The 26048-nt window shown below is 36.1% G+C and overlaps 1 protein-coding gene across 1 annotated transcript in view; it reads left to right on the plus strand.

Moving 5' to 3' along the window:
* Nucleotides 1-26048, plus strand: part of LOC149805885 (lethal(2) giant larvae protein homolog 1-like) — a 327641-nt gene that overhangs the window by 269589 nt on the left and 32004 nt on the right. The window contains 10 exon segments of the mRNA XM_089950631.1: nt 1701-1854; nt 7382-7710; nt 8595-8683; nt 10449-10590; nt 12411-12592; nt 13843-14126; nt 14628-14733; nt 17656-17776; nt 23345-23521; nt 24433-24564. Coding sequence (XP_089806757.1) covers nt 1701-1854; nt 7382-7710; nt 8595-8683; nt 10449-10590; nt 12411-12592; nt 13843-14126; nt 14628-14733; nt 17656-17776; nt 23345-23521; nt 24433-24564 — 1716 coding nt within the window.

Raw genomic sequence — 26048 nt, forward strand, 5'->3', positions numbered from 1 at the left:
GGAGTTGCGCTGTTTGTAGAGACTGCTGTACACATTGACCCTGTTTTGCCATTATATTATGCAACCTCAGAGTTTACTCTGTATGAATCCTGGGTTACATTATATGACAGCAGAGTGGGATATTGTTCTGTTTGTATAGACTCTGATTTGCCATTACATTATGTGACAGGAGATGGATTCTTATAGGCCCTGGTCTGTCATTACATTATGTGACAGTCGAGGGGGGTTACTGTTTGTATAGACTCTGATTTGCCATTACATTATGTGAGAGGAGATGGGTTTGTATAGGCCCTGGTCTGTCATTACATTATGTGACAGGAGATGGGGATTACTGTTTGTATAGGCCCAGGTCTGTCATTACATTATGTGACAGTCGAGGGGGATTACTGTTTGTATAGACCCAGCTCTGTCATTACACTTTGTAACGGCAGAGTGGAATTAGGTTGTTTATATAGACCACTGTTTGCATTTACCCTGTTTTACCATTACAGTACAAGACAGAACATTGGTGCTATGCTGTTTGTATCAACCCTGGTCTGCCATTACATTATGCAACAGCTGAGTGGGGTTACTGTTTGTATAGACCCTGGTCTCTCATCACATTATGTGACAGCCAAGAAGGGTTACTGTTTGTATAGACCATGGTCTGTCATTACACTTTGTAATGGCAGAGTAGAATTAGGTTGTTTGTATGCAACGGCAGAGTGGAATTAGATTGTTTGTATAGACCACTGTTTGCATTTACCCTGGTCTGCCATTACAGTATGAGACAGAACAATGGGATTATGCTGTTTGTATAGACTTTGGTCTGACATTACATTATGTAACAGCAGAGTGGGTTTTACTGTTTGTGTAGACTGGTGTGCAATTACATTATGCAACAGCAGAGTGGGTTTACTGTTTGTTTAGACTGATCTGCAATTACATTATGCAACAGCAGAGTGGGCTTTATGTTTGTATAGACCCTGGTCTACCATTACATTGTATACAGCAGAGTGGGGTTACTGTTTGTATAGACCCTGGTCTGCCATTAAAGTATGTGACAGCAAAGTTTTTTTGTTGTTACTTGGATTGGCCCAGGTCTGTCATTACACTTTGTCATGGCATAGTGGGGATAGGTTGTTTGAACAGAGCACTGTTTGCATTGACGCTGGTCTGCCATTACAGTGCAAGACAGGTCAGTAGGGTTATGCTGTTTGTATGGTCACTGGTCTGCCATTACAATTTGTAACGTCAGAATGAAGTTTCACAGTGCACATAGACCCTGGTTTTCAATGACATTATGTGAAAGCATTGTTGGGTTATCCTGATCACATGGACCCAGGACTGTCATTACATTTTGTGATGGCAGCTGTGTATCAGCTGTGACGTGTTTGAATTTATGTGGCGGCAGTATATGGTTACATTTTTCACATAAACCCTGGTCTGCCGTTATCTTGTGTGATGGCAGATCAAAATCATGCTGTGTGCACAATTATGCAAACCATGATACTTTTAAATTTTTTTGGGAACGTGGGAAGAAGTTGTAATACTATGATGAAACCACTGGGTTGCATTTTACAGGCTATCATGATAATAATATTGAATAATAATGAGCAATAGGAACTTCATATTCCCACTATTTGTTTCCAAAAGTATATGCTTACATACTATTAAATCTTGAATACTCGAACTTAGATGGAAGTTTATTATGTCCACAGGCATGAGGATGGTTCAGTGCGATTCTGGGATGCCTCGGGAATGTCTCTACGTCTTTTGTTCAAGCTGAATACTTCCAGCATCTTCCAAGTGGATGTTCATTCACCTGATAGCAACAGTGGGGAAATGGAGGAAGAGTGGCCACCTTTCAAAAAGGTCAGTGGTTTAACCCTTTACCTCATAGAGCATAGTGACAAAGTGCAGCTCGCTATACATAGAACACAGGTTACCTAGTCGACCGCATATGCATAGCTTGCCTGTGAACTATTAAGCAATGTAGTGTATGTTACGTTTAACAGCAATTTTAACCATTTTACATTTTTGGTACACATCTATTACATGTGGAACAATTTAAGAGTAAAGTCCGATTGTTATAGCTGTGTAATTATTTATCACGGAAGAATTTGTTATGTGCTTTAAAATCTGGAGAGAATTCGTTCACTGTCATGTCAGTGAGGCCGTGTGACCAACTGTAGAACTGCCATTTCTCATACTCGAAATTTACAAGTTTTTCATCTGTGTCTACATCACTAAGTCATCTAAATTTGATAATTTATAAAAACTAATTGCAGCCTATATCAATATCAGAGCCTTTACATAGGTTATTGAATCTTTCATAGTTGTGATTCTAATCATGAAAACTTCGTAAGTACTGAATGAAATCCACGACCGCCATTTTGGAGAGTGGAGATTACGACCCAGTTACTTTAAATAGCAGATATCGACCAGTACATAAACAGTGACCACGTGATCTAACGTAATTGTCATTCACAGAAATGAATGTAGTATCTAAAAAGGGGTTTTCCCTGAAGGTGGCGCTACGAAAACCGGCTTAAAATGGCTGATGTTTACAGCAGACGTCAAAAGGCGCTTCTGTGGGACTTTTGTAGAAGCGTCAAAAGTCACTTCGATGCGACTTTTGTAGAGGCGTCCAAAGACGGTTGTATGAGGTAATGGGTTAAGTGTAAATCAGTTATAAACAGTGATGGTCTTTGCCTTTTGGCAGTTGCATGTAAGTCATATATTTTCCATGATATTTTCAAATAAATCTTTCTGAGGGTTAATTGTACCAGATAAAGTATATTAATATTATGCAAATATATATTAATAAACATTATGCAATATCTTGATAATGATTTTATTATCTTGTACAATGGATGTAGTTTGTGCCAGTATGTTTCAGACTTTTGACCATAATCTTGGGCTAAGAGATGTAGGGAGGGTTTTATATCAAATTTCAAATAACCCCATTGTTGTTTGTCTTGCATGTATGGGAATTAATAACTGTGATATATGACCCAAGTGTCAACGTATATCAGACTGGGGCATCTGGGTGATTCCACTAGGGACTTTCCCTAGCCATAAGTACTTCATCCCTGCATCAAACATCTGAACTGTTGAGATAACCAACCTATAACCATACATGCACTTGCTGGGCATGAAAAGACAAATTTATAGAATTGACTTGCCAATTACAGCACCAGTCAGAACATCATATATGATGCAGTGATGATGGTAATTTGCTTGTATAATCTGTGCACTGATTGTTGTTGGTTTGTTTCTCCCAAGTACTCAAGGTAATAGGTTGTCGCCAGTGTGTACAGGTGACCTCTTGTAATTTCTTTCTATCACACACTCAAGGTTGTAGGCATACATGCCAACCATTACGCTTTTGGCGTAATCATTACGTTTTTTCCCACCAAATTATGCTTAACTGTATTCAGATTACGTGTTTTCGGTATATCCCCCTCCAAAAAATTCATTTTTATTATCCTCCCATTAATCCCACAGACCGTATTCTAGAAAAGATGGTTCTATGTAACTGCGAGATAAGAATATGCTTGTCCAAAGACTTGCATGCACTTTCCTTACAGTATTATGTTCTATTTATAGCAGTTGCCCTTCTTCAAGAAACATGCTGTTTTCTACTTTCAACTTTTGACCTCGGTTTCTATTTATAGCAGCTGTATGTCTTAGGAGAGAACATACTGGTTTTCTAACTTTTAATCTTTGTTCGCAGATTCTTTGTTCTAATTTAGAACAGAAACAGTCTGTAGGTATTTGATGCTAAAAGTCGTCAGATTTATTTTAGTTGATGCATGTTAGAGCAGAAATATTTTTCAAATAATGTCAGTTATGATGCCCCAGTGCTAGACATCACTATAAACTGCCACAGTGCAGACATGGTAGCAATATGACTGAATTTTTTGTAAAGCTACATTAAAAATCCAAATCACACACACACACACACACACACACATGATAGTATGTTGTTGCCATTATGGATAGGATGGCTGTACCAAGCTTTTTTTGTGTGGTTCTGAAATGCATCCAGTTATCATGAGCGCATAAAACAAGGTTTTATGTTCAGAACATGGGTTCGGGGGCCCTGAGTGGTCTAAAGCGCTCTCCATTACGGATCACTGCCATCTCACTGCTGTCTGCGTGGGTTCGAGTCTAGGATTTGGCCAATGTTGGTATGTGAGAAAGCTTGCCAGTAGCTTCTCGTGGGTCGGTGGTTCTTCCCGGGGTTTTCCCTGATTCTTCCTCCACCATTAATACTGGCTGCCATGTATAGCCTATCATGTGCTGAAAAATGGCGTTAAATCCCACAACAACAACAACAAAACATGGGTTCTCATTTCATTACAGCTGTTTGTAGAATGTGTAGCTTTCCTGCATTAACATAATGCTGATCCAGCCTCCACTATGGCTGCCATGATGGTTATCTAGAAAACCTTTTTTTTTTTACGGTTACTTTTGGTTGTATTGATATGTTTTATGATTTTGAGACAGACACAAATGTAAAAAACTACTTGAATGATATCATCACTAAGTCAAATTCAAAAAGTCTTTTTTTTTTCAAGCTAGAATTTAACTGTCTGCCATATAGTCATGATAAAATATTGAGGTCCAAGGTCTGTGATCGCTAGGTTAAGTATTTAGTGTTTTATTAGCTATCCACCTTTTTGCATTGTGGAAGGGTAATTCTCGATTTGGATCTTCATTTGCAATAACTGGTCACAACTTTACATCAAAGATGCTGATATACGTCCCATAGTCAGCTTTGCTCTGATATACTCATCAGGGTCAATTTTGTCATCCACTCATTTCTGAAGATCTAGTTTTGATAGGATTTTGATCAAAGTTGGGCTTATATTGTCAAGATCTGGTATCTGATTGACTGCCTGTTATCTCCAGTTTTATTAAAACTTGTGAAATAGTTTGTCATCAAGCTCTTGGATGACAATAGGCAAGAGACTTCGCATTTTAAGTACGTCTAATCTTGTGGTTATTTTGTTGGAAAAGGTAAAATTAACATGAGGTAATGTTAGGGGGATGGTTTGCTAGGCTGATGTTCTTGAAATCTATAAACGTCTTCAGTAAAATGGTTTACTGTAGTTATACAGACCTGCCAACTCTAACAATTTTGCAGTAAGTCTTAAAATTACCCTTAAAATACAGACTTTATGGCATACTAGCAAAAACTAGAAAAAATTATCATTGTCGAAAGTCCAGATAATTGTTTCATCCGTGTTTTATTTGGCTCCAGGTTTCATCTTTGAATTAGTTAAATTAGTCAGGGAACCAGACTAACTTTACAAAAGCATGCCAGACACTTTAAATTGAACCTATTTGTTCATGCGAAGCATCTGCATGATCAAACTGTTGATTATCGAACTGTTAAAAATGGCATGCAGAAAGTAATACATGTTTAAGGGGAAAATAAGCTTATAGAAAAGTGTTACTAATCAACACAGAAGAAGAAAAAGGAGTTTCCAGATTTTTGTGAATAAAAGCTGGAAAGGAAACAATTACAAATATTGGATACGTGAAATGGAAAAGAATTTCCAAGAATTATGTCAAGTTGAGAGATAGCAACAGGCCTTTAAGCTGCATAGTGTTTGGAACTAGAGTTTGTGCAACTGTACTAGTGGTAAATAAAGTCCATGCATACTTTACAAACTTTTCAGTTCAACATAATGTTTATCGTCGATGCGTCAAACTTTTAATTATTAATTATGTTTTCCAGCTTTACAGTAGCAGTTATTGATATTTTGTTACACCTTAATGAAAACTGGTCAGTCTTACAGAAATGAAATCAACTGCCTTACTGAGACAGACTCGTCAGGGTTGGCAGGTCTGGTTATGTAAGCACATGAGCAACATCAGGTAACTTTGTGTCTCTTGGTAATTGTTGCAGTTTTTTTTTTAAGCTTTGCCAAAATACTATCAATCTTCGTAGGATGAATATATTGAAAGCAATTGTCTGCAGCTCACATCTTATGATAAATAAATAACATGAGTAGAATCCAATGCTTTTTGCTGCACTGGTTATAGACCAGAAGTGATTATGGGACGGTTGTCCATTGTTTGTCCTTTTGTTGGCATAAATGTGTTAGCAATACTCATTCTAAACTGCATGGTCTGGTTGGTCCTAGATGAAAATGGTGCTGCTCACACTTCCAGTATGGCCACCACAACTGCAAGCTTGAAAAATTTGTTATTGCTACTAGTCTTCAATGGATGGTCATATCTACATGGGGTTTTTACCAAAAGACTTCTTATGATATCAAGTTTGTCTTTAATGAATATGGTGCCAATCTGACATCTAGTGTGTCAACAATGGCAGTTATAAAAATTTTATTCTTGCTACCCATCCCAAATAGATGGCCATATCAGCGTGGGTTTTTCCCTATTCCTGTGATGTCAAATTGGTTATAAATGAAATGGTGTTGATCTGACATCCAGTGTGGCTGCCATAGCAGCCATCTTAAAAATCATGTTATTGCTACTACAGGAGAATGGATGGTCATATCAGCATGGGGTTTTCAGAGACCATTTTGAAAATCTTGTTTTTGCTATCCCTCTTGAATGGACGGTCATAAGAACATAGAGTTTTCACTAAAAGACATAATGTCTAGTTGGTCCTAAGTGAAAATGATGTAAATCTGACATCCAATATGGCTGACACAGTGGCCATCTTGAAACTCTTGTTATCACTACTCCTACATTAATGGTCATATCAAGATGGCATTTTCACTAAAAACTTCTTATGATGTATAGTTGGGCCTAAATAAAAATGATGCCGATTTGAGTCTAATGTGGCCATCTATGCAGCCATCTTGAAAATCTTCTGATTTCAACTTCTACTGAACAGAAAGACTTCTTGTGATGTCCAGTTGGTCATTAATGAGCATGTTGCTGTTCTGACATCCCATATGGTCACAACACAGTGGTCATCTTGAAAATCTTGTCCAGTTTTCAAGACTCCAGTTTTTTGTTAGTCCAAAATCTTAATGGTGACAGATGTATAACCGATATGGCTGCCATGACAGGTGTTGTGAAAATCTTGTTGTTACTACTCTTTCTGAATAGACAGTCATTATGACATGAGGTTTTCACCACAAGAATTTTAATGATGTCTGCTTTGTCCTAAATGAAAATGGTGCCAAGCTAACATTCATTATGTCCACCACAGCAGTTAATTTGAAAATCTTGTTATAGGTGAAGAATATCAGAGATAGTTTCAGCAGTTAAAAGGAAGAAATTGCATTATCTTGAATTCCTGAAAATTCTTTTTGCCCAGCATCAGTTCCTTCAAGGGACTCTTATTAATTGATATAATCTTGTGTTGATTTTATTTGAATTAATATAATTTTGTGTTGATTTTATTTGGCAGGTTGGCAACTTTGATCCATATAGTGATGATCCCCGCTTAGCAATTCAGAAGATTTCACTGTGTCCACTCAGTGAGACCCTTGTTGTCGCTGGAACAGCTGGTCAGACTATTATCCTCCAGATGGAGCGGGAAGAGCGAGAACTTGAGGTGCCAACAGTCACTGTCAACATTGTCGAGGACAAGGACAGTTTTGTATGGAAAGGCCATGAGGCAATTGTTCCCCGGACAGGGACTATTAAATTTGCAGCAGGTTTCCAGCCAACATGTGTCATGCAACTGTACCCTCCTGCTGCCTGCACAGCTCTTGCTATCCACTCAGAATGGCAGCTGTAAGTATTACAGTAGCCCCTCTTTTATAAGGCCACACCTGGCTTTTCTAGAAGGGGAATCACGCATATGAGTAATAATTACATATAGTGCATGTAAGGCATAGCTAATTTTGAAATATTTACATTTTCAGTTAACAAGTGCAGGAATGTTATGGAAATTGTCATAATAAAACATGTTATATTTAAAATAATTATGAATAATCCTATGTTGTAGTCTAAAATCATTTTGTAAGTAAAGTCAGGGCATCTGGCTATAACTATCACTGTCCATCAATTCCATTTCTGTCGTTGAATTTATTAGTAATGATCCAAGGACTGTCCTTTATTTGTTTTAAACAAATTTGCTTTCACTGTTCCTTCTCAACATTTTGAATTCTTTAGCAACAATTTATTTCCCAATTGGCAATTTGTAGTTTTTACACAAAATGATCAGTACTATAAAGCAAGTGATGCTTGTCACATGATTGAATAGTGTTAGTTTGGTATCCTTTCAAGTGCAGTTTGCAGTCTGTGAGAGAAGCCACAATAACTAAATATGCCACTTTCTGGCAACCCGACATCACACTAACTTGAGCCAGATAATACTTTGCTTCTCAGTGGTAAGCTTTTGCCATGTTGATCATTATTGGTGGTAAAACTAACCAGTGAATATCAAGAGTGCAGAAACCTAAGGAACACACAGCAGTAAGGTTAATTGGATTATTTACCTCATTATGTGGATGTGTTGCAATGGTTATTTACTACTGGACTGGCTACTGGCATGCTACACCACATGCTACTGACCATATATATATATATATATATATATATATATATATATATATATATATATATATATATATATATATATATATATCACATTTATTCATTCATTCATTTATTAGGGTGGGTGCTGGCACAGCTCATGGGTTTGCTTTATTTGACTACCAACAGAAGAAAGCTGTTACCACTAGATGTACACTCAATCCACATGGTAAGTACATCCTTACATACCTCTCCATGCTTAACAGAAGAGTGGCTTTGTAAGTTCTGTCGAGACACCTGGAGCTCTTTCATTTAAATTCTAAAATAATACTGTTACACAAAACTAATAATGGTTGCAACAAAAATTATGTTAATAAACGTTATCTACCTTTTTGTCTGAGAATCTGAAATAGTCCATCACGATCAGATTTGTTGCTGTTGTTCATGTGATTGTCTTTTTGTAGTTACATCATTACTGTTATTTACCTGACATACCTGATGCAGTTTGACGTACTTTATGCAGTTTGACATGCCTGATACAGTTTGACATGCCTGATATAGTTTGACATGCCTGGTGTAGTTTGACATGCCTGATATAGTTTGACATGCCTGATATAGTTTGAGATACCTTATGCAGGTGGACATACCTGATACAGTTTGACATACCTGATGCAGTTTGACATACCTGATAGTTTGACATACCTGATGCAGTTTGACATGCCTTTTGCAGTTTGACATGCCTGATGTAGTTTGACATCCCTAATGCAGCTTGACCTGCCTTATGCAGTTCAACATACCTTCCACAGTTTTGTCAAGATATTTCACTTCTTCATTACTTTTGATAGGTATCTGAGATCAGTGCAGGATGTTTCTTTCAGCTTGCCAATTAATTTCATAACATTTTTATTTCCCAGTTGTAGCATTTTTTAATCCTTACTCAGTATACACATCATGGATTACTGATTTTCCACTCAGTCTGGTGGACAAAGGGGCAAGGGATTAAGTGCCCACTATGAGTAGTGGATGTCTACTAAGTCTAGTGGAAGTTCATCAGATTTTATTGCAGTTGTATCACTTTTATTTTGTTGAATTCACTCTCAGAGTTGACACACTAAACCAACAGATGGGAGAAAACCAGATTTTATTGAAGCTGTCAGTTTCATACCTTAAACCTATTTTGTGGTAACATTTTTATGGTATTTCTAAGTGACCTCGCTAGGGATACATAAAAATGAATATGCATAACATAGAGGGAAAAAATGACGTTTTAAATTTCTTGGTTATCTTTAACACCTATGTCTATGACATCATACAACAGAAAAATTTCCTTGCCACAACATACATCCCTATTTGATTACATGTACTGTTAGCATATAAAGATGGAGAAATTTACATTACACTCTGTACCCAGTAGTAACTTCTATGTTTTTTCATATTATTAAATTTAATAAACAATTTACTGGTTTAATTTGTTATTGTTTCCCTTTATTACCATACTATTTCCAAGACCCACTTTGTAGAAATTATCAAAAGCAGTAAGACAAATTGTGCTTGAAAAGAGATTGTAAACTAACATTGTACTATTTATACCATATATGTAAGAACAGGAAAACTGGAACATTATGATGTATATGTCCTAATTCTTTCCAAAGTTTATTCGCATTATGCTATGGCAGGACAGGATCTTTGTTGTTAGCAGTTTGAGTTTACTTATAAGCAAGTATATATGGTATGATGACTGACTCAGACTAAGAAATAATTGGGATATACAACCTTTGAAGCCAAAACTTCTTCTGTCTGTGAGGGATGTAGCTATTTAATATTTAGCATGTTATTATTAATTTATTTGTGAAGTTTTCACCTTTCCTTGATTGTGAGAAATAGATAATCATTTAATCATTTGTTGCAGTATGTCATATCATCATGATTGGCACATTGCTTTTGAAGTCTGTTTTTGCATACGCAATTCCATAACTCTTTATTTTGCCATCCAGAACTGACGGGAACATCAGATACACCCATGTCAAGACGGAAATCTTTGAAGAAATCCTTGCGTGAGTCCTTCAGACGGCTAAGGAATAGACGGTCAGAGAGGAGGCACAAGGCAAAAGAGGAAGCTTCTAAAGATAAGAAAATGTAAGTCAAAATGTTTTTTTGCACCCACATATATGAAAAGCATGACATAGCAGTCACCTCTGGCTGTGTCGTCCGTAACATTTTTTACATGAAGGCTCAGATTTATGAATTCTTTTGACTGACCTTAACATATAAGTCTTGGTCTTACAGAACTGTTTACTTTTTCCTGGCTTCATCAGTAGTCCAAAAGCAGTCTGTCTGTCTAGTTTTCAACCATATATACCATAGTATAGCTATAAAGGTAACAGTTTAACAATAAAAAACAAACATCATTTTTAATGACAATGAAAATAGAATAGTTATGTTTCAGTTACCAAAAAAAAGAAACGCCTTTTCCTAAAACCAGTATCACTCTACCTTTTCTAACTAAATTCATAAAAGTTTACCTTCTCTGCTGCAATTTGCTGTTTGGAAACGTTTGATTTAAATCCCATTTAATGAATTGGCTGTTTTCAATGGCAAGTTTAACTGGGCTAAAAATTGATATTATTATCACTTAAGCACAGATAATTTGCATTTCCTTACTGTCTGACACTGTGCTTCACAGAAGGAGGACAGACTTGTTTGTGTCTTTTATTTTGGCCCATTCCTTGTGGGATTTGCACAAAGACTTTAAAAAAATGGTACTGACAACTGCCTCATTAGGTGCTCAGCATTCAGAGGTTAGTATTAGGACTGATTAGCCTGGTGTCAGGATAATGTGACTGGGTGGGACATCATGCTACATGTCTGTGGCACGATGCCTCAGTGCTAGACATCACTATAAACTGCCACACTGCAGACATCGTAGCAATAAGACTGAAACATTTTTAAAGCTTTGTTAAAAATCCAAATCACTCTTTTACATCACTCATACCACAGGAAAATCCAATGCACACACACCACAGTGAACATTACGAACTCCTTTGTTAGACTGTTCTTTAATTGGCTAAAGGCCTGTATAAATCTTTCGAAACTTCTGGCTAGCACATAACTTTTTGACTTCTCCAATTTTCTTTTCACACGATGCTGATCCACCATTTTCAGAAACAACTGCCAGTTGCTCCCTTAGATGCCTGTAGATGGTTTACCAGTTTGCACAGGAACCATTGAATAAGCACTTCTTTGACACTGAGCAATTATTTTTATTTAAATAAAAAGAAATTTTATAAGTGGAACAAAATGTAAAGACATAAATTTTTTGCTGATTCTGCCATTTTCCTAGTCTTGCCTAAATGATTGTAGTGAGTATTTGTTTGGCTTCATCCATAAAAAATACAGAGAATCCATAGGGGTAAACTGGTCTGGTCTCTTAAAAAAAATGAACTGTGTATAATCAATAGTTGTGGCCTGTCCTATTATTGAGGATGAATCCTTTGATCAAAAATTAGATCCCTGATTATTCAGAGAAGGATAGTTGTAGTTCTTATCAACATCAGATGATGATTGAATTGCATGGAAATTGCACATAAATGCTGAGGAATATTTATTTTCATTCATGACAAATATGGATGACTAGTGTTAATACCATTTATTGGCATTTTGACCTTGGTGGCACCATGTACTGTACCTCGTGCACAGCTCATATACATGCATATACATTACTTTTGATTTATGCCATAACCTCAGGAATGCACATGTGGCATAAATCAAGCATCACCTGTATAAAAAAAAGAAAATCTGACGGGTTCTTTGTTTGCCTCATTGATTCAAGGAAAAATCTAGCATAAGTGGGAATTTTCTTCAGTGGTACAGAAGGTAGATGTAAGGTCATTTTAACTTTGCAGTGACTTGAAAATCATTTGAGTCTATCCTTTTGGTATTGAAATAATACATTTCAGTGAGGAGACACATGCAGAAATTGCTCCATCAACATCTGTAGCAGCAGCAGGAGAGGGGGGAGCTACAGCATCAACACCAGAACACCGACCTGTAGAGCGTGCTGTTGAAGCCCGAAGCTCGGATGATTCCATGGCTTCTATGGTCAGGTGTATCTACTTTGCTGATACATTCATAGTCAATGGTTTGTATCAGAAATGTTTCTTCCAAGCAATATTTATACCATTCAGTATCACCTGTAGAGATATCTTCATGAAATTTTGTAAGCTTTTGTTTCATGACACACATGCTGGATTTGCAACTGAAATAGTGCTGTATTGAATCATTTGTTTGGCTCAGCCCAAATTTGATAAAGCGGTGTCTTGAAAAAGGCACTTTACTCTGATTGCATCAGTACTTAATAATCTACTTACATTGCTCTGCCATAAAATAATAAATGAAACCAAAACCAAAACATTTTGTCCTGTGAAAGGAGTCTATCTTCTCAGCATTGAAAGAGTTATCCCTGCTTTTTGGACTGGTAGATTTCAGTCCCTTCATGACATAATATCCATTCTCTTTTATAAGAGTAATACTCTAACACAGTTGTTCTATAAGCACTCACTTAATGACAGAGCTATTTACTTGGAAACTTAATTTTTTGTAACTTGGTTGTCAGCATGTTATCACAATTTGTATAAATGTCTCTCAGTTGTCAAGACATTTAATATGCTTGGTCTTTGACGTGAAGGGAGGGGGGAGGGAAAAACACTTCCAACTCCAGAAGATGATAATACCTACCTTTTCATGGATTGTAACCTATAATTGAACCCAGGACCCATAAAAACTCATTTTAAATCATCTTGAAAATGGAATCATACGCACATGAGAGGGACAAGATTATAGTTTTTATATGCAAAAGTATCACAATCTACTAACAACATACAAAATTGTTTTCCATCATTTAATTGATATGTTTTGGAGAGAAAATTTTTAGGGAGGGGTAATATATGAGTTGACGCTTCCAGATTGGAGCAACCAGCGATGTAGACAATGTCATTGGACACTTTTCTGCTTGTGATTTATTTTTTTTATTGTGGATTTGTGGAAGTACAAGTTTGTATCTCATGTAATTTTATTAGACTTCATGAGCAATTCATTTTTCTTTTATATATTGTGACTTCCTGTACCTTTTTCTTTGTTTAAATACTTTAAACTTTAATAAATGATAAACACATAATGTATCACTTTCAGATTTCTTTGCAAGACAGTAACAAGGTTGTCATTTTATGCAGCATAAAAAAATATGATATACGGTGCATTGTTAGGAAAAATAGCATGGGTAGTTTTGTGATAATAGAATAAAGATTTGCACTAATGTATATTATTTGAAATTTTAATGGATTTAACAGGGTGTACAATATTTTTTAAAGGCATTTTCATTTTACCCTGCAGCAACATCACACAATCACACTTTGTGGGTGGGAACGAATGGTGGCCATGTGTACATCTACACCCTGGTCATTCCTGCAAGTGAGAAAAGAAACGAGGAGGCTGTGTCCTGTTGTTTGGCTAAGGAGATCAAGCTGCGACACAAAGCCCCAGTTATAGCCATCAGTGTGGTCGATGGCAAGTCCAAGATACTTCCTGAAGCTCTCGATGTGCAACATGAGAGGGCAAAAGCACCAGATATGAGTGGTCAACACACAGTGGTCATCTGCTCAGAAGAGCAGCTGAAGGTCAGTGTGCAAATTTTTTGTGTGTTTATTTTTTAACATATTTTTACCTAATTATCCCTGGCCGATTCTCTCTCACATTTCATTTGGTACGATTAAACGGCATTAGTTCAACCTAATGAAAACAAAATGTGTTAATACCGTCAGTATATGTTTCAGAGCCATGTTTTAATGTCAGTATAGTTACAAACAATGGTGATACTCATGCTAACCATATTACAGGCATTTCATCCTCTGAAAACAGATGAAAACTGGAGGATCCTCTATGGTAAAGAAAATCTAAATGTTGTCGCTGCTATTCAAAAATGGATGGTCATATTGACAGGGGTTTTCATCAGAAGGCTTACCTTGGGCCTAGATAAAAATTGCGCAATCTTGCATCCACCATAGCTGCATAAAGGACATCTTGAAAATAATCCTATAACTGTTTGTATTTCAGTTTTGATATTCTCTAGCAGCAGAAGATATCAGCAAAGTTGTAATTGCAGTTGGATTTCTTTGCAGATTTTTACGCTTCCTCAATTAAAGGCCAAATGGAAGTTCAAGATTACAGCGATAGATGGTGCCAGAGTTCGTAGAGTGGGCTTCATCAACTTCAGAAGTAGGAGTGGTATGTTCTTTGCCCAGCTAGGCCCAACCAGATCTCACCCTGGTCATACACCTGCCCATACTTTTTTGTTTTTTGTTTTTTTTTGGCCCCTCCATGAATGGGGAAGAGGCATATGGCATAAACCATGTTTATCCATCCATCTGTTTGGTTAAGTTTTGCATTCAGGTTACCATTAAGGGCATTTGAGCTCATTATTTTTCTTTTCCTTTTTCAGTTTTGCATATGGAGAGATGGAATTGAAATAAAATTGGACCAAACCAATTAGTGACCACAAAAACAGCAGCTGTTGAATTTTTCAAATATTTAGTGTGGTTTATATGTAATTTTCACATGTATCCATGATGAATGAACACTATCAGATCGCATTTGATTTAACAAATACAGCTACTATGCAAGATGTATCAAAATTCAAAGAAAAACATTAAAATATTATTTTGTGTCAGATATCTGCTTAAAGATGTCAGCTTTTGTAAAATCAGTGCTTGCTGTGCAGCTGGAAATATCGTGATCATTTCATTTTATTATCAGTATAACGTCACTTGTTACTGATTTGTATAATTGCACATTGAACTTACTGTGTTAAGAGCATTGGGAGTGACTACCTTAAAATGACATAGTTTTTACCTCTGTGTTATGAACATTTGAAGAGACTGGATTTTAAATGACAGGATTGTTCATATTTGACAATATTTTTAACTTTTCAACCACATAAAAACAATGTAGAGAAAGCTAGTCTGAAGCTTTCATCCTCACGCTAAGGACTTCATCAGCAGACTGATACTGACTGTTAACATTGCTTGATGGAATGGTGTTTTCTATATAGTGTTTGTGTATGTGGTTGAAAAATTAAAATATTGTCTAATATGAATAATATTACTACACAGGTAAGCTTTCACCAAAGTGACACGATTTTTGACTAAGTGTAGTATGACCCAATGAACTTTAGGGGAGACAGACTGGTTGTAAAATGACATAATTGTTGCCTGAGTGTGGTATGGTTCAGTGAACTTTTGGGAAGATAGTGGATGCAAAATGACTGGTGTGACCTAAGTGAATTATATTGCTTTGAATTGTGGGATAGATTGCACTTAAAAATGACTTGGTTCTTGCCTAAGTGTATTACAGCATATGAACTATGGAAGAGACTGGATGTAATAGCTGTTATTGTTACCCTTGTGTATTGTAGCACAATGAATTTTGGAAGAGACTGGATGTAATTGATGTTATAGTTACCCATGTGTATTGTAGCACAATAAACTTAGGAAGAGACTGGATGTAATAGCTGTTATTGTTACCCTTGTGTATTCTAGCACAATGAACTTTGGAAGAGACTGGAAGTAATTGATGTTATTGTTACCCTTGTGTATTGTAGGACAGTGAACTTTGGGAGAGCCTGGATGTAATTGATGTTATTGCTACCCCTGTTTATTGTAGCTCATTGAAACTTGGAAAAAACTGGTTGTAATAGCTGTTATTGTTACCCTTGTGTATTATAGCACAATGAACTTTGAAAGAGCCTGGATGTAATTGATGTTATTGTTACCCTTGTGCATTGTAGCACAGTGAACTTTGGAAGAGACTGGAAGTAATTGATGTTATTGTTACCCTTGTGTATTGTAGCACAATGAACTTAGGAAGAGACTGGATGTAATAGCTGTTATTGTTACCCTTGTGTATTGTAGCACAATGAACTTTGAAAGAGACTGGATGTAATTCATGTTATTGTTATCCTTGTGTATTGTAGCACAGTGAACTTTGGAAGAGACTGGAAGTAATTGATGTTATTGTTACCCTTGTATGTTGTAGCACAATGAATTTTGGAAGAGACTGGTTGTAATAGCTGTTATTGTTACCCTTGTGTATTGTAGCAGAATGAACTTTGGGATAGACTGGATGTAATTGATGTTATTGTTACCCCTGTGTATTGTAGCACAATGAACTTTGGGAGAGACTGGATGTAAAATGACCCTGTTACCTAAGTGTATTTTAGTGAAAATTTTGTGAAATTGAATGTAGCATATTTACAACGTATGTCTCAAATAAAATAACAAAATTACAAATGCTTGTACATATTTAAAATCGTCAGATTCCTATAAAGGTTAATTATAAAGACATTGAAATGTGTTCAAGACCATGGCAGATCATTAGTGTTTTTCCAACCTGCTGGGAATTAGCAGCATAGGCATTCTGTTGTGAAAAATCAATGTAATCTCAATAATTGTTATCCAGAAAGAACTTACTTGTGAAAATACACTTTTCTTCATGATAAGGGGTCTGATTTTCAGCCGGTGCAGATTTAATTGGTTTGTAAAACCCTGTTGAGCTAATATGTGTGGACAGTTAGTGATGGTATATTTCACCATCCTTTTTGATGTAATGATCCATAAATGTGGAGAGATATTGAACTTGGATTAGTGCAAGAGAACGGGCATTTATAAGCTTTTAAATTATTCTGGATTGCTTGGTCATGGAACTGTATACATATAACAGGTATTTAAAAAAAAAAATCCAACATTTCACTGGTGGTCATCATTAAGATGAATAGTTGATATCTTGCTATGGGTGGTTGTTTTATAGCACTTATTTTCAAGTACAGTATGACCTGTCATAAGAGATCAGCTATGGGAATCCAAAAAGGTGGTCTCTGAATACAGGTGGTCCTTTTGAGTCAGGTCATTGGATTATATCAAGGGTCACTTATAGACATGCATTTTGTCAGTGAGCAGGTGGTCTTTATGTACAGTGCAAACTATTTGGATAGATCACTTAGGGAATCCCAAATGTATTCTCAGAAGACGGTTTGTCTTTTAATTCAGGTTTTTGTGCATCAGAAGTGTTACATTTAGACCAGACTTTTGTGTTTTCTTAAAAAAGGCAATCTCAAAAGAAATAGCCTATTGTATGGTTTCACTGTCTTTTCAGATGAGAATTATGTAGAAAATGATGTTGTTTGTCTAACAAACCTTGGGGATCTCAGCATCTACTCCATTGAAACACTAAGACAGCAGATGACAGCCTCGGCCATAAGGAAGGAGGATATCAAGTGAGTTGCCTTTGAATTTTGCTGAGGTTTTTCTCAGATTTGACCACTACTATTGTCTTTCACTAGACAGCAAAAGTGGATCATGGGATTTTCCAACTGGCTTTCTCTTTCAGAAGGTCTGCATTTGAGCAACATTTTTATAACATGGAACCAAAAGATATGTGCAGGTACACCATCTTACCACTTCCAATGTCTGATTGTAATTCTTTGTGAAGCATACCTATGTTCTTGTTTCACAAAAGCAATTGAATACTAACCAGTCAGAAATTATACTGGCTTCGACACTGATTCACCTGAGAAAGTTCAAGAAAGATGTCAAACCAAAAGTGGCAGATAAGGATTTTACAATGAGGAAAAAATGTACTACAGATATTGATAATGGAATATGCAAGACATCAACAGATTGAACAATGATTCTATCTTTGCAGTCATTTTCATTATATACTTAAGTGTATCACATGGCAGAAAGGCTGTCTGTAGGAACCGCTATGAGTCTGTATAGTTTAATGCCAAACTAAATTGCTGGATAAATAGAGGTGGAGGTATATTTATCCTTTTGTCCTTCCATATTTCTTTCCGTTTAGCACACAATCTTGTTATAACTAGTTCCCCAGCTCTTAATGGATTGCTTTACAAAGACTTTCTCATTCCTGTCTTTCACCTCAAACAATTAGTATCCCCAGCAGTACATTAAATTTCCACAATCAGTATGAAACCTAGATGCCATTCTTGACAATTCTCATTTTACCAACATGTCATGAAGATGTACACCCCTTCTAGATACTTGCGCTGCTCTTCTGATGTGGACATTATTTTGAATACCAGAACCCATTGTCTTTTGAACTTTGACATAATAATAATGTGATCTCGTGTAAGAATGCTTTAAAAACTTGCTTATTTGGAGTGCAAGAACTGATTTAGGACATAAAATTGTTTCCTTACCATTAATTATTTTCAGCATTCTTTTGTTTGTAATATCAAGGTTTTTGTTTCTTTAATCGTCTTTATATCTCCTTGTGTGTTAACTAATATTGCAAAGTGCTTTGAGCTTTTAAAGACTCAGCACCATACTAAGACCTCATTATTATTATTATTAAATTTGGCAGATACCATCACCTGAAGATGCGCACATATTGAATTAACACTTTGCTCCTGAGAGTTAATGTCCATTTTGTCTTGTAATATCGAATGACACAATCTTATTAGTGGATCTTGTCCTGTTGCTTTTGATGGATTGCCATGAAAATCGGTAAATATTATGGTTATCACCTCAAGTTGCACATCATTTGAAGGGGTACATATCGACAGATCAGAATGTTCCAGAGTTTTGTTGATGGACGATTTGACTTGAAACCATATGTGGTGTATGACTGAATCTTGTAAAAATAAATAGTGTCAGTTTTAAGTGGAATTCCTTGGAATATGGTATGTGTTATGGTCATTGTTTAAAAATACACATATTGACAAAGCACTTTGCTCAATTTTTGTTAGAGTTATTGCCCATTATGTCCTGCATCTGGATGTAGAGTGCAAGAGAATCTTGTGAACACAACTTGTATATTTTAATGGATTACTGTAAAACTTGGTGAATATTAATGTTGTCATCTGAAGATGCTTTTGTAAGAGTTATTACCCTTGTGTACTTAAAGCTGACTGCATTGTATGACAGAATTTTGTGAATGCAAATACTCTTTTTAATGATAGCCATGAACCTTAGTACATATTATGCTCATCATCCCAAGATATGCAACTTGCTTACACAATTTTAGAAATTTTGTGTGCTTTTTTTAAAAATTAGCTCCAGTGGTCATAGACCAGAGATGTTTTGGAGATGGTCTATTGTCTATTATCTGTCCGTCCATTAGTTCCAGTTTATTGCTACCCTGCCTTAGCTACTTGCAAGATTGCAGTGAAATTTTACACACAAATTCGTCTCATGGTCTGGCTGATTATAAATGATGCTGGTTAGACATCCAATATGGCCACCACACTGGCCATATTAACAGTCTTGCTACTTCTTATGAATTGATAGTTGTATCAACATCGGGTTTTCACAGAAAGACTTCTTATGATATCCAGTTGGTCGTGAATGAAAATTTTGTCAATATAAGGTCCAATATGGCCACTATGGCAGCCATCATGAAAATCTTACTGCTACTCCTGAATAGAAAGTCACATCAACAATAGGTTTGCACCAAATACTACCTGTGATGGTTAGTTGATTCTGAATGAAAATTGTGCCAATCTGGCATCCAGTACGGTTACCAAAGTGGCCATATACAAAGTAATTTTATTGCTACTCTTGAATGGATAGTCATTTCAACATTAGGTTTCTACTAAAAGACTTTTCTGTTGTCTTGCTGATCCTGAATAAACAATTATGATGATCTATCATCCAGTATGGCAGCCATCTTTAAGATCTTATCACAGTTCTACCTATACAGAAAGTTGTATTGATGTTGGGTTTCATCAGAAGACTTTTTATAATGTCCAGTTGGTCCTAATGAAAATGGTGCTGATCTAATGTCCAATATGGTCACCAGAGTGATCATCTTCAAAATCAATTTATTGCTACTCCTCCTACATGGATGGTCAAATCACCATAGGATTTTCACTGAAAGACATGATGTTTAGCTGGTCCTGAAGACAAATTATGCCAATCTTACATCCAATATGGCCATCATAATAGCCATGTCAAAAAATCTTAATATTGCTACTCCTGAATGGATGGTCATCTCAACATTGATTTTTCACAACTCGGCGTGTACATAAAGTCATATAGATGTGAGGTTTTCACCAGAAGACTCTTATGATGTCCTGTTGGACCTAAAGGAAAATGGTGCTAATTTGACATCCAATGTGGCCACCATACAGCCGCCATATTGACAATTTTGTTGTTGACTCGCCTTGAATATGTCTTAAATGAAAATGTTGCCAATCTGATGTTCTGTATGACAGCCACGGCAGCCATTTTTGAAATCTTATCACTACACCTGAATGGAAAATCATATTTGTATCTTCACTCCTTCAAAATGGATGGATAAATCTTCAAGGGGTTTTTACCAATATACTTCTTATGAGACAGTTGGTCCTAAATTAAAATGGTGCCAGTCATATATCTAATATTGCTGCCACAATAACTTTCTTAACCATCATGTCACTACTCCCTCGGAATGGAGGATGATTATAGCATGGGGGTTTTCACCAGAAGACTTCTGATGATATCTACTTTGTCATGTAGGAAAATCGTGCCAAGCTGACATCTAGTATGCATGCAACAGCAGACAATTTCAGTACTCAACAGTTAAAAAAAAAAAGTTCTAATCTTGAATTCTGGAAATTCTTTTCAGCCAATAGAGTGCCATTCCTTTCAATGGACTCTTGTTTAAACTGGTAGGGATCATATATGGAGGTATATTTATCTGAGCAGATAGCTCACCATTCCTTTTAGATTTGCATTCCACTTTTTAAATCTGGCATTCCTAGTTCACATTGGTAGGAGATGGCATTTCTTCACCTGAAATCTAATACATCTACTAAAGATAATACCAGTGAGTGAATAAAGGGACCAAATTGTAATACAAAATAATAAACAAAGGGACTTGAGGGTGTTATTTTCAAGTGCCATGTTATACCAAAAATGTAGCACAAAAATAATAAACAAAGGGACTTGAGGGTGTTATTTTCAAGTGCCATATTATACCAAAAATGTAATACCAATCAATAAACAAAGGGACTTGAAGGTGTTTCTTGCAAGTGCCATGGTATACCAAAAATGTAATACCAATTAATAAACAAAGTGATTTGAAGGTGTTTCTTTAACTCATTAACCCCATGAGCCAAACAGATAGGCATTCCCCTACAGCGTACTTGCAGAGAGCAGTGTTAGCCTTACCAGAGCCTGTATCCCTGAGACTTGCTGACAGCAGTTGGCATGCAAATTTGTAGACGGGGCTACTTGCAATAAATTTGTTATTTTTTTATTTGTATTTGTATAATTAAGCTGAAATTTGGCACAGAAGTTCTCAATAAAAGTGCGTACATAATGGTATAAATTTCATGCTACATGCAGAAATAATACTCATGCATAAAGGTGAAAATCACCATTCTAGGAGAGTGGCCTCCGGTGTTTGTAGCTAGCGCTGCTGTATCATTTTCCTGGTAATCGCCAATAATTTTGCCAGATTCCTCTTAAAATCAACTAATGTATGTGCTTTTGTCTGTGTGTTCTTGTTCTGCTTGACATGTTGTTCTGATTCCCTCATTAGTATGAATCCATCGGTGACTGCGATATCAAACAGAAACCCCAAAAGCTACAACCACCATTTTTTTGGCTGCTTTGTGTGTAGTGTACTGTGTTCTCAGCTGGTCTCCAGTGTCCACTCCATTCATGTTATTGTTGTACTCTGGCACAATAGATGGTGCTCTGATGTCCCTGACTTCTCCATTTCTGGATTTGCGCTGTACTGTCTTCTCTATGGCTGCTGGATCTTCTGCTGTTAATAGAGTGTAGATGTGCTTCTTGTCCATCCAAACACAGGCTGTTAATTCCTCTTGCTGTACTGTTTTGAATTCCCCTTGAAACCTAACGTCTCTTTTATTAAGATGCTGTATAGGGGGTATCCTCTTCTGTTAGATCTTACGGTTCTGCGTGCATACATACCTTTCTGTAAAAGCCTCTCAAATAAATCTGGACTAGTGAAATAATTGTCTACATTTACTATGTGGTGTCTTTCCCAAATCTTTTGTATTAGGTCCGTGACGACACGTGTTGCTAATCCCATGGTACCTGTGTCCTTACCTGTATACACCTGAAATTAAAAGCTAACCTACCTCAAAATTTTATCATGGAATCATCTGCACTTATATTTTGATGAGGATTGTAGTTTTCCAAGTAGACAAATACTGCCACTCATACTCGGTGCATGGGATAAAAGCTAGGTAAACTCATCTCTGTTATTGGGGCACTCGGGAGATGAAGGAGGTAAAGTATGATGAGTTATTGAGGCAGCAGGGGTTATTGAGTTAAAGCACCATATTATCGTGAAGATATGATACCAGTGGTATGAACAAAGGGACTTATGGGTTTTTCTTGAAAGAAATGATGTTTATAATATTATCTTAAAATCACTTATTGATAGCAGTGATTCATGTTCTGTGCAGTTTGAAAATGTTGGAATAAATTAATTATACTTTATTTTGTCTGTGTTGACATAGCATCCAAGAACAAATTACTTTTCTGTGTTGGGTAAAGAAAAACAGCAAAAATTTATGTATTAAATTTTTTTTATTTCTTATTAAACATGCTCTGACATGAAAAAAGTGACATTAAAATATTGTGATTTACAGAATCACTTTTTTGATGGTGATGGTGATGTTGTCATTGTCTGCAATGTTCTAGTGCAGTATGAAGGTTTTTGAAGGTTCTCTTTTGTACCACCAGTGGCTGTTTTCAACTGCCATTTGGTGAAATATTGCTAATGTGTTCAGATTTTGTTAATTGAAAGTGATGTACAAATTTTCAACAGTTTGCTTTATCCATACTGTTACTTGCTTTTCATCTTTCAGTGGCATAACATCTTTAGTATTTACCAAGTATGGTCAAGCCTTCTATCTGCATTCCCCATCAGAGTTTTCAAGGATAACACTGTCAGCAAGGAATGTGGTGGAACCGAAATGTGAGATAGAACTTAAAGAGGGCATGAGACCAGCTCCAGCAGAGGAACCTCCAATTGCAAGACCTGTGTAAGTGGAGAAGAATTTCCATATTTTTAATTGGAAACATAAGCCCATAGACTTGAAAAAATATTACATAATATAACCAAATATGAAGTTTTTCAAATTAAGCATAAAGTTTTGTTTGACATGATTTTTGTCTTTTATTAATTTTAGAATAGGTATCCAAGCCATATAAAGTAATTAGAATTCAGGTGTCTCCTTTGACTCCTCTGATTTTAGAAGTTATCAGGCCATTGTTGGGACAAGAAACTTCAGTTTCAAGTTTGAATATTAAGCCCCCCCCCCCCTTGCTAAGAGAGACTAATTGTCAGATTACTGACATGAAGCCTTTGGTTAGTAGATGAAAGTCATAAATTTTTTCAGCTGTAAGTTGGTTCAAGCACAGCCAATTACTAAATAAGTTTATTAATGGAAATAAGATACATATAAAGTGCAAATAATGACTAAATAACTTTAGTTCTGCAAATAAGATAAGTGAGCATTTTAAATTCTTGGCTTTTTTGCCCCCCCCCCCCCGCTTCCCCCAGCTGCAGTGTAATATATGCAGCAAACTACAAATACATAACAGTTAACAGTTAAGTTATTTTACAAACTGAATTTCAGAATAGACATGTTTCCTAGTCTGGATGGCCAAAGTGAATGTAGAATAGTATAGTTTTTTTTTTTTTAAACCATAGCTTTTGTGCATGACAAAAAATCATGAATGGGTTTCTAATAGCATACCTCATTTAACTTAAAATGTTGATGATATTTTTGCATGACAGAAGATGTGACCTTATAAAGAAAGTTTGTGTAACTGGTGATTGCTAACTTAAAAGTTTTGAAATAGCCAACATTTGGTCCCAGGACCAGCAAATTCTGGATACGTTTTATGAGAACTCTTATTCACATGAGAGAAATTAAATTCTTTCAAGCAGAAGAGAGATAGACTCTTCTGGGCAGCCTTACAGCAGTATTGACATAGCAGAAGGATTGAATGAAAGTGCACAAAATGAGTCTCGAGCAGATACTACATTAGAAGGGGAGATCACCCAGGACAGCATACGAATGTAAGTTAAACTGAATCAGAAAGTAAAATGCTTATTTTTCTGTTGACATTATTCACAAGATATAAAAAAAAATTTTATCAAGAGGTTATACTTGCAAAATAACTGACTGATGCTATAGAAGTACTTCAGTCAAACATGATGCAAAATAACTGACTTGTGCTGTACAAGTACTTGAAAGTGAAACATGATGCAAAAATTAAAGAAACTTTAAACTTAACATTCAAGACCATATTTGCAATCTCTTCACACAGTATTCATGATGTGGCACAGGGGATGTTGAGAAATTTTCTCATTACAAAATTGTATTTTGGATTACTTGAAATAATTATTGTTTGATCGATCTTAAACACTTTGCCTTTAGTATTTTTGGTTCTACTGATCATAGACCAGAAGAGCTTATGGGATGGTCTATTTTATGTTGTCCTTCTGCCCATTAGCACAGTTTTCTTATTGATAAACAACTTGGGTGATTGCCTTGAAACTCGACTACACACAGTTATCCCATTGTCTAGTTGGTCCTGAAGGAAAAAGGTGCTGCTTGAATAACCAATATGGACACCACAGTGGCCATCTTGAAAATCTTAATGCTGCTGCACCTGATTGGAATGACCATATACCATAGAGTTTTCACTAACAAAGACTTATGATGTTTAGTCGATCTTTATTTGGAATGTCCATATGAAGATTGAGTTTTCACTAACAAAGACTTATTATGATGTTTAGTCAGTCCTGATTGGAATGTCCATATGAACATAAAGTTTTCACTAACAAAGACTTATTATAACCTTGTCAGCCATATTGAAAATCTTGTAATTCCTACTCCTGAATATGGATGCTCATCTCAATGTTCAGTTTTCGCTAAAAGACTTACAATGGTGTCTGCTTGATCCTAAATGAAAATGGTGACAATCTGACATACAATTGGCCATGGCAGCCATCATGAAAATCTTGTTATTGTTACTCCTCCAGAATGGATGGCCATCACAACATGGAGCTTTCACTAAAAGATTTATTATAGTCTCTACTTGATCCTAAATGAAAATGGTAATGATCTCTGATGTTCAATATGGCTGCCACAGTGACCATTTGAAGATCTTACTACCTCTGAATGGATGGTCATATCAGTGTGTGGTTTTCATTTGAAGACTTCTTATGATGTCTAGTTTTTAAATAAATATAGCACTGATGTACATCCAGTGTGGTTGCCATGATGACTGTCTTATGAATTTTTTTGTTACTACTTCCCCTGAATGGATGATCATTATGACAGGGTTTTCACCAAGTCCTAAATGAAAATGGTGCCAATCATACATCGAATATGGCTGCCATGACGACTGTTCTAAAACTGTTTTGTCACTACACCCACTGAATAGTTGATCATTATGACATGGGGTTTTCACCAAAAAGTTAATTTCTTTTTCTAAATGGAATTGGTGTTGTGTTGATATCCAATATATGTACCACCACAACTAATTTGACAATCT

This window comes from Sinohyriopsis cumingii, chromosome 2 (assembly GCF_028554795.1).
Source record: "Sinohyriopsis cumingii isolate HCF-2022 chromosome 2, ASM2855479v2, whole genome shotgun sequence".
Classification (NCBI taxonomy): domain Eukaryota; kingdom Metazoa; phylum Mollusca; class Bivalvia; order Unionida; family Unionidae; genus Sinohyriopsis; species Sinohyriopsis cumingii.